Source organism: Dipodomys merriami, unplaced genomic scaffold, assembly GCF_024711535.1.
Source record: "Dipodomys merriami isolate MVZ:Mamm:240054 unplaced genomic scaffold, mDipMer1.0.p SCAF_11, whole genome shotgun sequence".
NCBI classification, from domain to species: domain Eukaryota; kingdom Metazoa; phylum Chordata; class Mammalia; order Rodentia; family Heteromyidae; genus Dipodomys; species Dipodomys merriami.
The window spans coordinates 28,358,156-28,372,089 of record NW_027202382.1 but is presented as its reverse complement, the minus strand read 5'-3'; the positions used below and the strand labels follow the sequence as shown (position 1 = coordinate 28,372,089).

At 47.9% G+C, this 13,934-nt stretch overlaps 1 protein-coding gene across 9 annotated transcripts in view; it reads left to right on the top strand.

The window, feature by feature from the left end:
- Nucleotides 1–643: 643 nt before the first annotated feature.
- Nucleotides 644–13,934, top strand: part of Susd1 (sushi domain containing 1) — a 144,243-nt gene continuing 130,952 nt past the window's right edge. For all 9 annotated transcript variants that reach the window (XR_011369726.1, XR_011369725.1, XM_070011680.1 and 6 more), the window contains exon 1: nucleotides 644–864. Coding sequence is in view for 7 of the 9 variants with exons in the window: in XM_070011680.1 (XP_069867781.1) it covers nucleotides 771–864 (94 nt within the window). In the remaining 2 variants the exon portion in view is untranslated. The remainder of the gene's footprint in view (nucleotides 865–13,934) is intronic.

The following is a 13,934-nucleotide window of genomic DNA, read 5'->3' as shown; positions in this document are numbered from 1 at the left end:
GTCTGTCCCTGATCTCTTCAGCTCAGGGCGAGCGCTCTACCACTTGTGCCACAGCACCACTTCCGGTTTTCTGGTGGTTAACTGGAGTAAGAGTCTCACGGACTTTCCTGCCCAGGCTGGCTTTGAACCGCGATCCTCAGATCTCAGCCTTCTGAGTAGCTAGGATGACAGGCGTGAGCCACCAGCGCCCGGTCCAACGAGACACCTTCAAGCGCGGCGTGGGGTCTCTTTCCCAGACTCTGTAGTTAGCACTGAACCTAGGGGCCTCCGTCTCCGCACACTTCTCCGTCTCTTTCCCTGCTCACGGGCAGCCGGGTCTTTACTGTGGCGTCGGTTCCTAGCCTAGCTCCGGGTGCGCCGGAGTCACCCCGAGCTCGGCGCCCCATCACCTCCCTGGGGCCTAGCTCATCCCAGCTCCCCGCACGTCCTCCCTGGGCCCCTCTGCCCGTGCCCTCGCCCCCTCCTCCCCCGGAGCGGCTGGATCCCGCGTGGAGCGCACAGGGCCCCCTCCCGATCCGGATGGACGTGGCGGCGGGCGGCGCTCGCCGGGCACGCGGCAGGTGCAGGGGCGAGGGGCGGCTGGGAGCGCGGAGGGGCGTGCCGGCCGCCGGAGCGGGGGCCGGGGGACCCCGCGGCGCCCTGGGCTCCCCGCGCGCCGCCGGAAGCCGCTGCCCGGCCGGCCCCCTCCCCGCGGGGCCGCCGCCTTATCTGGGCGCCTCCAGGGCCGCAGGGGGAGTCGGGGCGCGCGGGGAGGGACGCGCGGCGGCGGCATGGGCTGGGGGCCCCGGGGCGCGGGCCGCCTGCTGCCGCTCCTGCTGCTGCTCGGCCCGGCCCGCGGCGTGGCGGGAGCGCCGCGCTCCGACGGTGAGTGCGGGCGGCGGCGGGCGGGGAGCGCCGCGCGGGCGGGAGGGGGAGGGGGATCCCCTCGGCGAGGCCCGCGGGGACGCGGGGACGCTTCCCCGCCCCTGGGCTGGGCGGGCGTGGAGCGCAGGTGCGGCTCGCCCCAGAGTTTGGAGATCGCGAAGGAGGAGCTCCCCGAACCAGGAGGGACTCCCGCCTCCGCCTCGGGGCCGCCCGGGAACGCGGGATGCCGGGAGGGCGGGCCCGCGCGCTCCGGGGGCGCGCGTGGAGTGCGGGCTGGGCTGAGCGCGCGCCGCGTCCCGGGCCCGGAGCCTTGCCCGCCCCCGGCGTGAGGGTGTGGGAGGAGAGGGGAGGGGGGAGGAGAGGGGAGGGGGGAGGAGAGGGGAGGGGGAGGAGAGGGGAGGGGGGAGGAGAGGGGAGGGGGGGAGGAGAGGGGAGGAGAGGGGAGGGGGGAGGAGAGGGGAGGGGGGAGGAGAGGGGAGGGGGGAGGAGAGGGGAGGGGGAGGAGAGGGGAGGGGGAGGAGAGGGGAGGGGGAGGGAGGAGGAGGGGGAGGGAGGATAGGGGAGGGGAGGAGAGGGGGGAGGGGAAGAGGAAGGAAAAGACGGAGGAAGGGGGATGAGGGAGGGAAGGGGGAGGGAGGGCGCTCCACTGCTCAGTCGCGCTTCCGACTCTGGCTCTGCGGTGGCTAAAGCCCTGTTGTCATCTGGTTGGCCCGCGGTGGGTTTTCTCTTTGCCTTTCCCTTTTGCCCTCCGGTGCTCAATATGGCGAGGAGGAAGAAGGGCCCCGGAGTTTCCCTGCTCGGGAGTGTCCCGCCGCCGGCAGTGCCGGGCAGTGCTGGGCCCTAGGCGCTGTCTGCGGGAGGACAGCCGGCTAGGGCCCCCGTGAGGCATCGTGGTCTTAGGTGTTCTTGCCCTCGGTGCCTTAGACAGCACGGAGACAAGTGAAGGCCGTGGCTTCGCCCCTGCCCTGCCCCTGCCCCAGAGTGGCATGGAATAAAGACAGGCGCAGGTGTAGGCGAAGCCAGTGGAAGGGACTCTATTATGAGGAGAGACAGATGGACTTTGTGGCTGTGGATTCTCTTTGCCTGGTGACTTTCACCGTGTCTGGTGGGTGTTTCTCTAGATGGCTCTACCTTCTGGAGAGGCTATGTTTGCAACATCTGACGCTGTAGTAGGTGTCATTACTTCTTTCCCTGCCTCTTGGCAGTACGCATAAAACCCATCAGTGTGGTCCCACTGAATTGCTAGACTACCATGGCTTGAGCACAGCTAGTGATTAGCCAAGATCAGCTTCAACTTTCCTTTTTTTGGTGCTCAGGGACTCTTCTAGGCTGTGACCACATCCTCAACCCAGGGGCCCCCTCTTAAAGGCTGTGCGGTGAGTTTTGGGAAATGAAAGTTAAAGTTGCCTCCTTGAGCCTCCTCTTACTAAACATTCTCCCTTCATTTACCACCTTGGGGAATCCAGTTTGCTGCAAGGCTGGTTTCCTGACAGTGAACTGTATGGGGAAAGCCTGGAGGCCCAGGGGCATTGAGGCCAGTATTGCAGTATTTGGCCTAGCAGAGGACAGGATGACAATAGTGATGGAGAAGAGGGCCTCATGGGGGAGGAGCTGTGCAGGGAAGGACTTAATACTGGGTGGAAAGGTACAAGAGAACAGAAGAGGAAGGAGGCTTTGGGGTCTGAGTGACTTGGATAAATTGTTTTACAGGACAAAAAAAAGTTGGGAAGAAAAATGATGAGTTGATTTGGGAATCTTGAATTTGAGGCACTGCCATAGCTTTTGGACAGGTGAAATCTAATAGAGAGTTTGGACTGTGGCTGATCCATGTGTGCATGTGACCTAGATTGGGCCATCACTGGAAACCTGATCAGATTTTGAAGCCTGAGGAGAGCAAGGTGCTCACGCTTGTAATCTTAGCACCTTGAAAAGCAGTGATCTGAAGATTGAAGTTCAAAGCCAACCTGGGCAAGAAAGACTGTGAGACTCTTTTAACTAATTAACCAGCAAAAAGCTGGAAGTGGAGCTGTGGTGAAAAACCTAAGGGTTTAGGCCCCCCCCTTACTGGTCATGTGCACACGTACACGTGTGCACACACACACTCACAGACTCACTCACAAGACCAAAGGTAGTCTGCCCCTGCTTCTCCCCCCACCCCCTCAGGACTTCTACTTTATTATTTTACTTCCCTTTTGTATCTCTGTGGATCTTTTTGGTAATACTGAGGTTTGAACTCATAAGAGCAAGGGCAGACCATATGGCTGCAATGCACTCTTCAAAGTTAGAAGGAATTGGAGCGAAGCATTTACTTGATTTTGGAGGGAGTAAAGCATGTTTTAGACTGAGAGACGTTGTTCAACCGAGAGGGAACTTGAAAATGCAAAACCAGAAGAGACAGATGTCTCCTTTGGTGCCTCAGAGGATAAAGTGAGGCTCTGAGTAGAAGTTGCCCCCAGGAAAGGGAGGAAAGAAGAGGCCTGTTTTCTTCTCCCACAGTCCTTTGCAGTGTATGTCTTTGCATCTTCGGGCATGGCCAAACCAGCCCTTCCTTCTGGGAAGCTGGTCAGTGCAGTCCACTTCTCTTTGTGGCCACACAACAGTTTAACTGTTGCACTCTGCTGCTCACATTCCCCGGGCTGCGGTGGGACTGTGAATTACACTGAGAGCTCCTGAGGGTGGGAGTTGTGGCTTGAATTAGGAATGTGTTGTGCAAATAAACCAGGACCACCCACCTGAGAACACAGGGGAAAGGCTGTGTATTCAAAGCTAGCTCAAGCCAGGGAGTCAGCCCCCATCCTGCGTGTTTCCTGGGGTCTCAAAGGCAGGCAAGGTGTGGGAAAGTCTGATAAAGAATGTAAGGGTGGGCTTCCCTTGCACCTGATCTGGGACTCTGGAGGTTGCTTACTAGCAGTAGGCAGACTATGTGATTGGTTAGGGAATGTTCTTGGCTTTCTCTGGTTGGTCCTAAGTAAGAGCAAAAATGAGGGAAGTGCTGACAGTTCTAGGCAGATTGCTACTGAGGTGGTGCTACTGAGGTGATCCTCTTGCCCCCGCCTCCAAGTGCTGGGATTACAGGCATTTGCTACCACACCCGGCATCAGAGTTAATTTATTTTTATATACACTCCAGCTAGTTACTGTTTGTACAGTTCGGTCTATCTCAGGCAATAAGTCCCAAATTATCTTTAATTGGTAGGGAAGCTGTTTTGGGGAGTGGAGCCGGGGCCTGTTAGCCTGGGAGTGAAGAAAGGGTGAGAGGCATCATGGGTGGAACCAGAGGGTGTTGGTGGGTGGGGTGGGAGGGTGCCAGGCCCCAGGGGAATCCAGAGGCCAGGATGTAGAACCTGTCAATCCCGTTTCTTAACCTTTCTCTGGCTTTGCTGGGAGTCAGGGAGTGGCTGTGGGACTTGTTGGCTCAGGCCTGACTGGAGTTCTGGGGAGTCAGAGGCGGGGACAGCATTTGCCAGTGTCACGGAGCAGCCGTGGTGGAGACGGTAGGAGTTGTGCTCACACCTGACTTCCTGGCCGTGCTTTTCCTGGGCGTGGTCTCCCCTCCCTCTCCCCCTCCCTCTCGGTGAGTCACAGACGCTCCCTCTCGGAGCCAGGCCTGGGAAGAGAGGAGGAGTGAAGCTCTTAATGATTTGGGAGAGACAAAGCTGCTTAAAGTAAGGGAGCAAGATGAGAATTGGTGAAAATCCCCTCGGTTGCCTGCCCGGTCTTTTGTCTCTAGGACCTAATCCTGGCCACACTTCCATCCTGATCATCTTCTGAAATGGTTTATTTTCTTTTATTTTAATTTTATTGTTTTACTTTGAAAGATGTTGGAAAGAAGAGAATAATATTGGTCTCAAGTTCTGTTGATCCCTGTTTGTTTATTTATTTGTTTATTTGGTGCCATTTCTGGGGCTTGAACTCAAGACCTGGACACTGTCCCTGAGCCTTTTCTGCTCAAGGTTTAGTGCGCTATTACTTTGTGCCACAGCACCATTTCTTTGGTAGTTAATTGGAGAGAAGAGTCTAATATAGATTTTCCTGCCCAGACTGGCTTTGAATCGTGATCCTTAGATCTGTCTCCCAAGTAGCTAGGTTTACAAGCTCTTAAGAGCAGTGCAATTTTACTTAGTGTTGGAGATGACCCTGATTTTTTTTAAGCTTTTTCCCATGATTATTCAATGTGTTTCCATCTATATCCACACTTTTGGGGGACAGAATTACAGGCAGGTGTGCAGTGGGTTTGCCTGGTCCCACTGGGACTTAGGCGGGGACAGATTTCAATTCCCAGAGCATCTTGATGCTCCTTTCTCCCCTTGACTGTCAACAGTCCACTCCTCATCTCTTGGTAAGGCCCATCAGCTCCCATCCCACAAGGGGCTCATGGGTGGCAGCCCGGTCCCATCCGGAGATAACAGGTTTTTTGGGTTGCTGTGGAGAGGAGGGCAGGCGAGCTACACTGAAAAGGTGCTGAAGCTGAACTTGCACCTTGTGAGTCAGCCAGGAGCCGGGAGGCAGGGAGGGGATTCCATAAGGTCAGATTATATGGCTTGTAGAATCTTAGCTCCTGGAGTGGATTTCTGCATCAAGTGGAAATAGCTCCTCACTTTCTTCATTCCTACAATTGGGACTTGCCTCGCTATCAGCATTAATAGCTTCATTCACAAAGAGTTGTTGGAGCACTAATATCTTCTAATTGCTCTGCTCCTATGAACTCATTTATTCTTTAAGCCCCACAGAAGCCAATGGGAGGCAGGTTTGATAGTGTTCTCATTTTCCACATTCACCGGAAACACAGAAATTGTCAAGACTTACACAGCCATAGTAGTCTAACCCAGGTTTTCTTAACCACCATGCCATCTAGATACCAGATCCCGTGCCATCCAGGTACCAGGAGCGATACCTTCCAGGATTGTTCCCAATAATAAGATCTGTGGAAATGGACATGTCTACATTGATCATCTCTCACATTGGGATGACACTTTAGAGTGCATGTGACAGTCCTAGGTCATGTTTAATCTGCATGGCATGGCTTACAGCTGGAGAATGTGCCTAAAATGGTATGACCAGGAAGCAAGTGAGACGTCGCCACCCCTGGCTGAGACACCATAACCCACATCCTTTCATTGTTGGCTGTGGGTATGGCTTGGCTGGCTTAGTCATGGGCGAGTGGATGAAAGTAAACTGAGGCAGCAGTCCCAGCAGGGGAGGCACTAATAATGCTCTACTAACAATGAGCATCTGTCAGCTTTCTTCCCTCTATGTGTTAGAATTCCTAACTCTCTTGTTTCTCTGCCAGTAATTCTAGGTATTTCTGGGAGGAAATATCTGAAGGATATTTCAGATCCTGAAATCTGGGCCTGATACCTGGTCCTTTGGTTATGATATGGTGGCTGCTTTTTTTCTGTCAGCCACTGAGTCTTCCCATCCGTAGCGAAGTCATCCTTGACTGCGAATGGTGTCCTTCCTCCTGACACGATTCTCCCATTGCCCAGTGGCCTTTCTTTCTGTTGGCCCTGGAGTATACCTTCTCTTGGGTTATTTTCCATATCCCATTGGTCCCATAGCCATATGAGCTTTCAGTCTGACTGAAAGACTTCTCTTACTGCATCTTCTTCCCCGGGATTCTGGCCCAAAGTCCTTGAGGTTAACCTGCGTTTGCACCGCCACCCTTCCTGAGCTCCGCCTGGGAGCTTCGTAGCCCTCTCCTCCTTGAAGAATCAGACCTGCTGTGAACTCTGTGTTTGAACAAGTTCTCCCGGAAGAGTCACCAGCTGTCTTGAATTGCACCAAACTGAATGGTTCCCTGGGGATCTGAGACATTTGGCCTTAAAACTAGGAAGAGTGGAGGCATGCCTCCAGCCTTTCTCCCCACCACTGGTTATTTTTGAGATGAGGTCTTACTTTAGTGTACTTATTTAGTATATTTAGTTTATTTTAGTTTTTTTAATCACTAGTATAATAGGTATGTGCTACATATCCAGCACTCTGCTGAGATGTCTTTGTGAACTTTTCAGTCTGGGCTGGCCTCGAACCATGATCCTCCCATTCTCGGTTTCCCATGTAGCCGGGGTTAGAAGCATGAGCCACCAGTGCCCAGCTTGATGAATGATTGATTCCTGTAGGCTCCTTTATCATGGATGACCTTAGTTACTAGTTCTCTGAAGCTTCAATATCCTTGTTATCTACCATCTTGGCTTTTTTGTTTGTTTGGTTGTTTTTCAGATTGGGGGGGGCGGTCTTACTATGTGGCGCAGGCTGATCTCAAACTCCTGGGTTCAAGAGATCCTCTTGCCTCAGCCTCTCAAGTGGTTTTTCATTATGATTTTGTAGTTGTTTAGTAGTTGTATATATGTGTTGAAACTCATTGTATGTAAGCTTGTTACTGCATCTCTATTATATCTCAATAAAACTGATTTTTAAATGTAGTTTTTGGTATCTTTTTATTATGGTAAAATAGACACAAAATGTTACCATCTTAGCCATTTGGAAGCTTACAACTAAGAGACATTGTTGTATGACCATCATCACCGTCCATTTCCAGAACCTTTTCCCAAACGGAAACTCGGTACCCACGACTTAAGGTTTTCTCAAGAGGACTGTATTCCATCAACGATTTAAGTTAGGAGAATGTTCATCACTGTATGGTTGATCACAACTGGAGTTTACTAGTCTGTTTATAGTTGCTATTATAAAATACTAATAGATTAGATACAATAAAGAAAAGCTGGGTGCTCTTGGCTCACATCTGTAATCCTAGCTACTTAGGAGGCTGAGATCCTTTGGATCTCAGCTGTTCAGACAGCCTAGGCAGAAAAGTCTGGGAACCTCCATCTTCCAAATAAACAATAAAGCAAGCAGGAGGTATGACTCAAGTGCTACAGCACCAGCTAAACCAGCAATTGAGCAGGTTCGAGGCCCTCAATTCAAACCTTGATACATGTGAGAGAGACTGAGAGACAGACAGATAAGCAGAGACAGAGACAGAAATTGATTTATCCAGCTCAGAGTTCTGGCGGATGGAGTTGGTGGCTTGTTGGTTTGGCTTCTGGTGCGAGCCTGATGGTGGATGGCATCGCATGGTGGCTGGCATCATGGTGAGACGGAGGTCACATGATGAGACAGGAAACCCGTGTGGAACTTGGCCTGCCCTGCTCTTCCCTAACATTCTCTTCTCGTGAGAACAAACTGGGGTCTCATAAGGGCCGTGGTCTGAACGCTCTGAATGCACTGCTTATTAGATCCCGCTTCTTAACCCTTCCACCACCTCACCAGACTGGAGACCAAGCTTGGGGTACAGACAACCATATAGGAGCCATAGCACACAGGACCCATTATTTCTAGGATTTTGATTATGAACTAATAGTGTCTTTTGTTTTGCTTTTGGAGATGAGGGTCTCCTTTTGTAGCCCAGGATGCTCTGGAACTTGCTTTGTTCCCCATGCTGGCCTCAAATTTGCAGTTTTCCTGTCTCAGCCTCTCAAGTGTTAGGACTACAAGTGTGTGTCACCATAACCATTGGCAGTGTTTGTATGTCCTTGTTTGAACTTTTTCCTGTTTCCCCTCCAACACCCCGCCCCCCCATCAGTGTGCTGACAACACAAGTTTAAGGATGGCATTTCTCACATCAGACTGATGGAATGGGTACCTATGCCTACAAAGTCTACAAAAGGATCTGGCAGATGCCATGTATTAAAATGCTACTGTTATATATATTTGACCCATAGGGGTGGCCATTTTGGCACCGAGGCTCATCTTCATGTCCACTCAAATCTGGAGTCTGGTTCATTTTCAGCAAACTTTGTCTTAATACTAGCCTCAGTGAGGGGCTCTGGGCATAGGTCTATTTTTGGTAAACATGCTCAGAGGAAGAGGATATGATTAGCATTCAAGAGTCTTTGGCTTCCATCTTAAGGCCCACCAAAAAGAAAGCCACAAACAGCCAGGCACCAGTGGCTCACGCCTGTTATTCTAGCTACTCATGAGGCTGAGATCTGAGGATCGAGGTTCAAAGCCAGCCCAGGCAGGAAAGGCCATAAGACTCATCTTCAACTACCAGAAAGCCAGAAGTGGGCTGTGGCTCAACGGTATAGATTGCTAGCCTTGAGTGAAAGGGCTCAAGGACAGTGCCCAGGCCTTGAGTTCAAGCCCTATGACCAACAAAAAATAAAATTAGAAAGCCATAAACAAGAACCAGATCTGTTGAACCAGGTCATTGAAATTTCATTCCTGTCATTTATGACAAGGAGTCAGCGATTCTAGTTCTTTCTCTCTGCACAGGTGATCACCACGTGTCAGTGTCTCTTCTATTTTCTGAAATGTTGTTGACATTCTTTGTCTATTCCCATTTCTGTTCCAGGAGTTAATGCATTTATAGTCTTTTTTTTTTTTTTTTTGGGTCCGGTCGTGGGGCCTGAACTCTGGGCCTGGGTGCTGTCCCTCAGCTCTTCAGCTCAAGGCTAGCACTCTACCACTTGAGCCACAGCGCCACTTCCAGCTTTTTACTTTTTGCTTATGTGGTGCTGAGGAATCGAACTCAGGGCCTCAGGCATGCAAGGCAAGCACTCTACCACTGAGCTACCTTCCCAGCCCCGCGTTTATAGTCTTTTAGACTTTTCTAGTCTTTATGTGTTCTGCTCTCCTATTTTGGGGGGTGGAGAGAAATCTGTGGAGTTTGACTGGAAGTCTTTTCCTTTGTAGTTAAAGGCAATATTCCTGATATATATTTTGTTGTAAGCTCTTTTTCTTTCTAGTTTTGTGTGCTTGTGTATGTATGCTCTTGCTGTTTCCTTTGCCAAACTTACTTGAGTTTTGATGATACTGTTGGTCTTTATAATGAATTGATTTGGGGGAAGTTTCTTTTAAAGGTCTTTGACTATAATTTCAATTTTTTTAATAGCTTAAAAAAGCCTTTTCTAATTCTATTACCCTCCTTCCAGCATTTCTTATTTCCTTTCATTCTAAGTTTTTTATATTAAGATTCTAGGCTTATTCGTGGCTACCTATGTTTTTTCCTCTAAAAAACAAACCATATTAAATTCAAATTTTCTGTAGTATGTGATCATATATTTGGTATTAAATGTTTCAGTTTTTTTTTCTTTTTTTGCAATTCTGGATTTTGAACTGGGCTTTGTGTTTACTAGGCAGGTATCCCTTAATTCCCCCCCTTTTTTGTTTTTTGAGGTTGTGGGCCTTGAACTTAGAGTCTGGGTGCTGTCCCTGAGCTTTTCTGCTTCAGAATAATGTTCTACCGCTTTGAGCCACAGTATCACTTCCAGTTTTCTGGTGGTTGTTTGGAGATAAGAGTCTCATGGCCTTTCCTGCTTGGGCTGGTTTTGAACCACAATCCTCAGATCTCAGCCTCCTGAGTAGGTAGGATTACAGGTGTGAGCCACCAGTGCCTGGCAGCTTTAGTGTCCAGGCTGGCCTTGACATAAACCCTCCAATTTATGCTTCTATCGATTGGGTGACAGGGTTATACCACCATACTAGCTTTTATTGGGTGAGATGAGATCTTCTGAACTTTTTCTCTAAGTTGGCCTTCATCCACAATCCTTCCAATTTCTACCTCCCAAGTAGCTAGGATCATAGGTGTTAGCTGCTACACCAGTCTCATTTCAATTTTATATCTTCTTTGTCCCCCAAATTATTTAGGAGACTGTTTTAAAAATAGGTTTCATTAGAGGATACTAGACTAATGTTTTGCTTTGGTGGTAGTTAGACAGCATTGCCTCTAGAATTTTAATTTTTTTGAAAATTTGTTATATTGTTTCTTATGGTTTAAAATATATTTTCTAAATATTCCACTAATTTGGCATCACTTAGTGATGATTGGTGGTTTGTTTCATTTCTTGTGTTATCTTTTTTTTTTTTTTTTTTTTTTTTTTTTTTTGGGTCCAGTCGTGGGGCCTGAACTCTGGGCCTGGGCACTGTCCCTCAGCTCTTCAGCTCAAGGCTAGTGCTCTACCACTTGAGCCACAGCGCCACTTCTGGCTTTTTTTCTTATGTGGTGCTGGGGAATTGAACCCAGGGCCTCAGGCACGCAAGGCAAGCGCTTTACCACTGAGCCACCTTCCCAGCCCTCTTGTGTTATCTTTTATCACAAAGCAAGAACAAAAGCAAGAAGTATGGTTAGGAGTATTTAGAAATCTCCCTGCTTCCATTACTTTCTCCTGTGGAACTTCCAGAGGGCTGGGCTTTATTATCTGGATAATAATTGGGCCAAGACTGGGATGAAATTCCATACGGGAGCGTTCTCTTTATTCAACCACTCCTGAAATTGCTGAGACACTGAGCATGAAATCCAATATCCCACATAGCCTCAGGTGGGAATTCTTATTTGATCTAAGGCCATGGAACTGGTCAATTTGGATGTTTTAAGAGTTGTAGTCTTAACCATTTCTGCTGTTTTCCTAAACAATTAAGTTGGGCCTGTTCATCCTGCCATGACTTGGCTGTTTGCTTCTGGACATCTTTAATACATTCACTTTTTCCTTTAAAGGGAAATGGATAGCGTAATTGGCAAATGTGTGCCTCTTCTCTCTGTTTGCTTTTTGAGTTGTAGCTCATTGCTTTTCAGAATAAAAAAAAAAAATTCCACCAGTCAGGAAAAATACAGTGTCTGTACTGTGCTATAATAACAGATAGGCAAATGCCATAATTCCTGTCTTTGGGGCTCATTCATAATACCAAGCTGAGGAAGATAGAGCTGGGATCAATGTAACTGAAAATGAATGTGGTTAGTAGGGGAACACACAAATATGAAGGGAGCACAGAGGAAGATGCACTTACCATTTGAGCATTGCAGGTACTTGGGAGGCAGAAATAGGAGCATTGCTGTCTGGGTAAAACAATGCTAGACCCTATTTGAGAAAAAAAACAACCCTAAGTTAAGAGGGCTAGAGGCATGGCTCAAATGGTAGAGTGCTTCCCTAGCAAGTATGAGGGCCTGAGTTCAAATACCAGTTTTTTAAAAAACAATGTAGGAATGGGATATAGAGTTAGTGGGATAAGTTGGCTGGCTCTTAAAACAGGAGTAGGTGCCAGGTAGTGAAAGGACTGTGGACATTCTAGCATGGAAGGATGACAGTAAATATTCTTCTACAGGGCAAGTACTGTGTGGTTGGGATTTGGGAGCAGTGAGGCAGGAGGAGTTGGTCAGGAGTCAGGCTGTTGTGTGTTGATTGACACATAAAGGGATCTGTACTATATTCCTGTATTCTGTGGGCAGTGAGTTGCCATTGGAAGTCTGGAAGAATGAAATTAGATCTGACCTAATCTGTGTATGTCTTTTTCTTTTTTTCTCTTTTTTCTTTCTCTCTCTTTCTTTTTCTTTCTTTCTGTCTGTCTGTCTGTCTTTCTTTCTTTCTGTCTGTCTTTCTTTTTTTTGTCCATTGTGGGACTTGAACTCTGGGCCTGGGTGTTGTCCCTCAGCTCTTCAGCTCAAGACTAGTGCTCTACACTTGAGCCACAGTGCCACTTCCAGTTTTTTTTCTTCTGGTGGTTTTATTGGAGATAAGAGTCTCACAGACTTTTCTGTCCAGGCTGGCTTTGAACCATGATCCTCAGATCTCAGCCTCCTGAGTAGCTAGGATTACAGGCGTGAGCCACCAGCCCCTGGGTTCCCTCTTTCTTTCTTTCTGTTTCTTTCTTTCTTTCTGTCTTTCTTTCTTTCTTTCTTTCTTTCTTTCTTTCTTTCTTTCTTTCTTTCTTTCTTTCTTTCTTTCTTTCTTTCCTTTCTTTTTCTTTCTTTCTTTCTTCCTTTCTTTCTTCCTTTCTTCCTTCCTTCCTTCCTTCCTTTCTTTCTTTCCTTTCTTTCTTTCTATCCTTTCTTTCTTTCCTTTCTTTCTTTCCTTTTTTCTTTCTTTCCTTTTTTCTTTCTTTCTTTCTTTCCTTCCTTCCTTCCTTCCTTCCTTTCTTTCTTCCTTCCTTCCTTCTTCCTTCCTTCCTTCCTTCCTTTCTTTCTTTCTTTCTTTCTTTTTTTAAATAAGTTTTTTTATTGTGAAAATACTGTACAGAGGGGTTATAATCACATGAGCAAGGTAATGAGTACATTTGTTATCAAGCATTGTTGCCTCCTCCTTTGTTTTTCCCCTACCATCCCTTTCCTCCCATTTCCACAACTACGCCCTCCCACACCTAAATTGTAAAGTTTATTTTTTGACATAGCATCTTGTACATCTCATTATTGCATTGGGTCAACCTGTATCCCAATTTAAACAATTTGCTTTTTCCCTTCCGCTCCCCAAATTATACCAACATCAAATACAGTGAAAACAGAGGCTATACTGTGGGGGAGGGACATACAAAGCAACAAAAAAAATCACATGGTACCTTATAAGTATGTTAGAAACAATAACAAGAAAGAAAAAAACCACTTGTGTCCTTATCTTGGGGTTCATTTCGCTTAACATCATCTTATTTGACCTTTTCTGCTTGTCCCAGACATATACTAGTTATTGCAGATAAGGGCAACTATGGGACCTATGTTTCTTTGTGCCTGGCTTACTTCACTTAATTTAATTTTTTTCCAATTCTTTCCATTCCCTAACAAATGGGGTGATGTCATTCTTTCTGATAGAGGCCTAGAATTCCATTGTATATATATAACACATTTTCTTGATCCATTCATCTGCTGAGGGGCATCTGGGTTAGTTCCATATCTTAGCTATGGTAAATAATGCTGCAATAAACATAGTTGTGTTGGTAGCTTAGTATGGTCTTGTTTGTGTTTTCTTTCTTTCTTTCTTTCTTTCTTGCTTGCTTTTTTTTTGTCGGTGGTGGGGCTTGAACTCTGGGCTTCGTCGCTATCCCTCAGCTCTTCAGCTCAAGGCGAGTGCTCTACTGCTTGAGCCACAGTGCCACTTCTGGTTTTTCTAGTGGTTTATTGGAGATAAGAGACTCACAGACTTTCCTGCCCGGGCTACCTTTGAACCGTGATCCTCATCTCTCCCCTGCCCCCTCTTTCTTTTCCTTTCTTTTTGGTGCTGGTACTGGGATTGAATTCAGGACCTGGACATTGTCAGTTAGGTTTTTTGTTCAAGGTTGGCACTCTACCACTTGAGCCATATGTCTACTTCC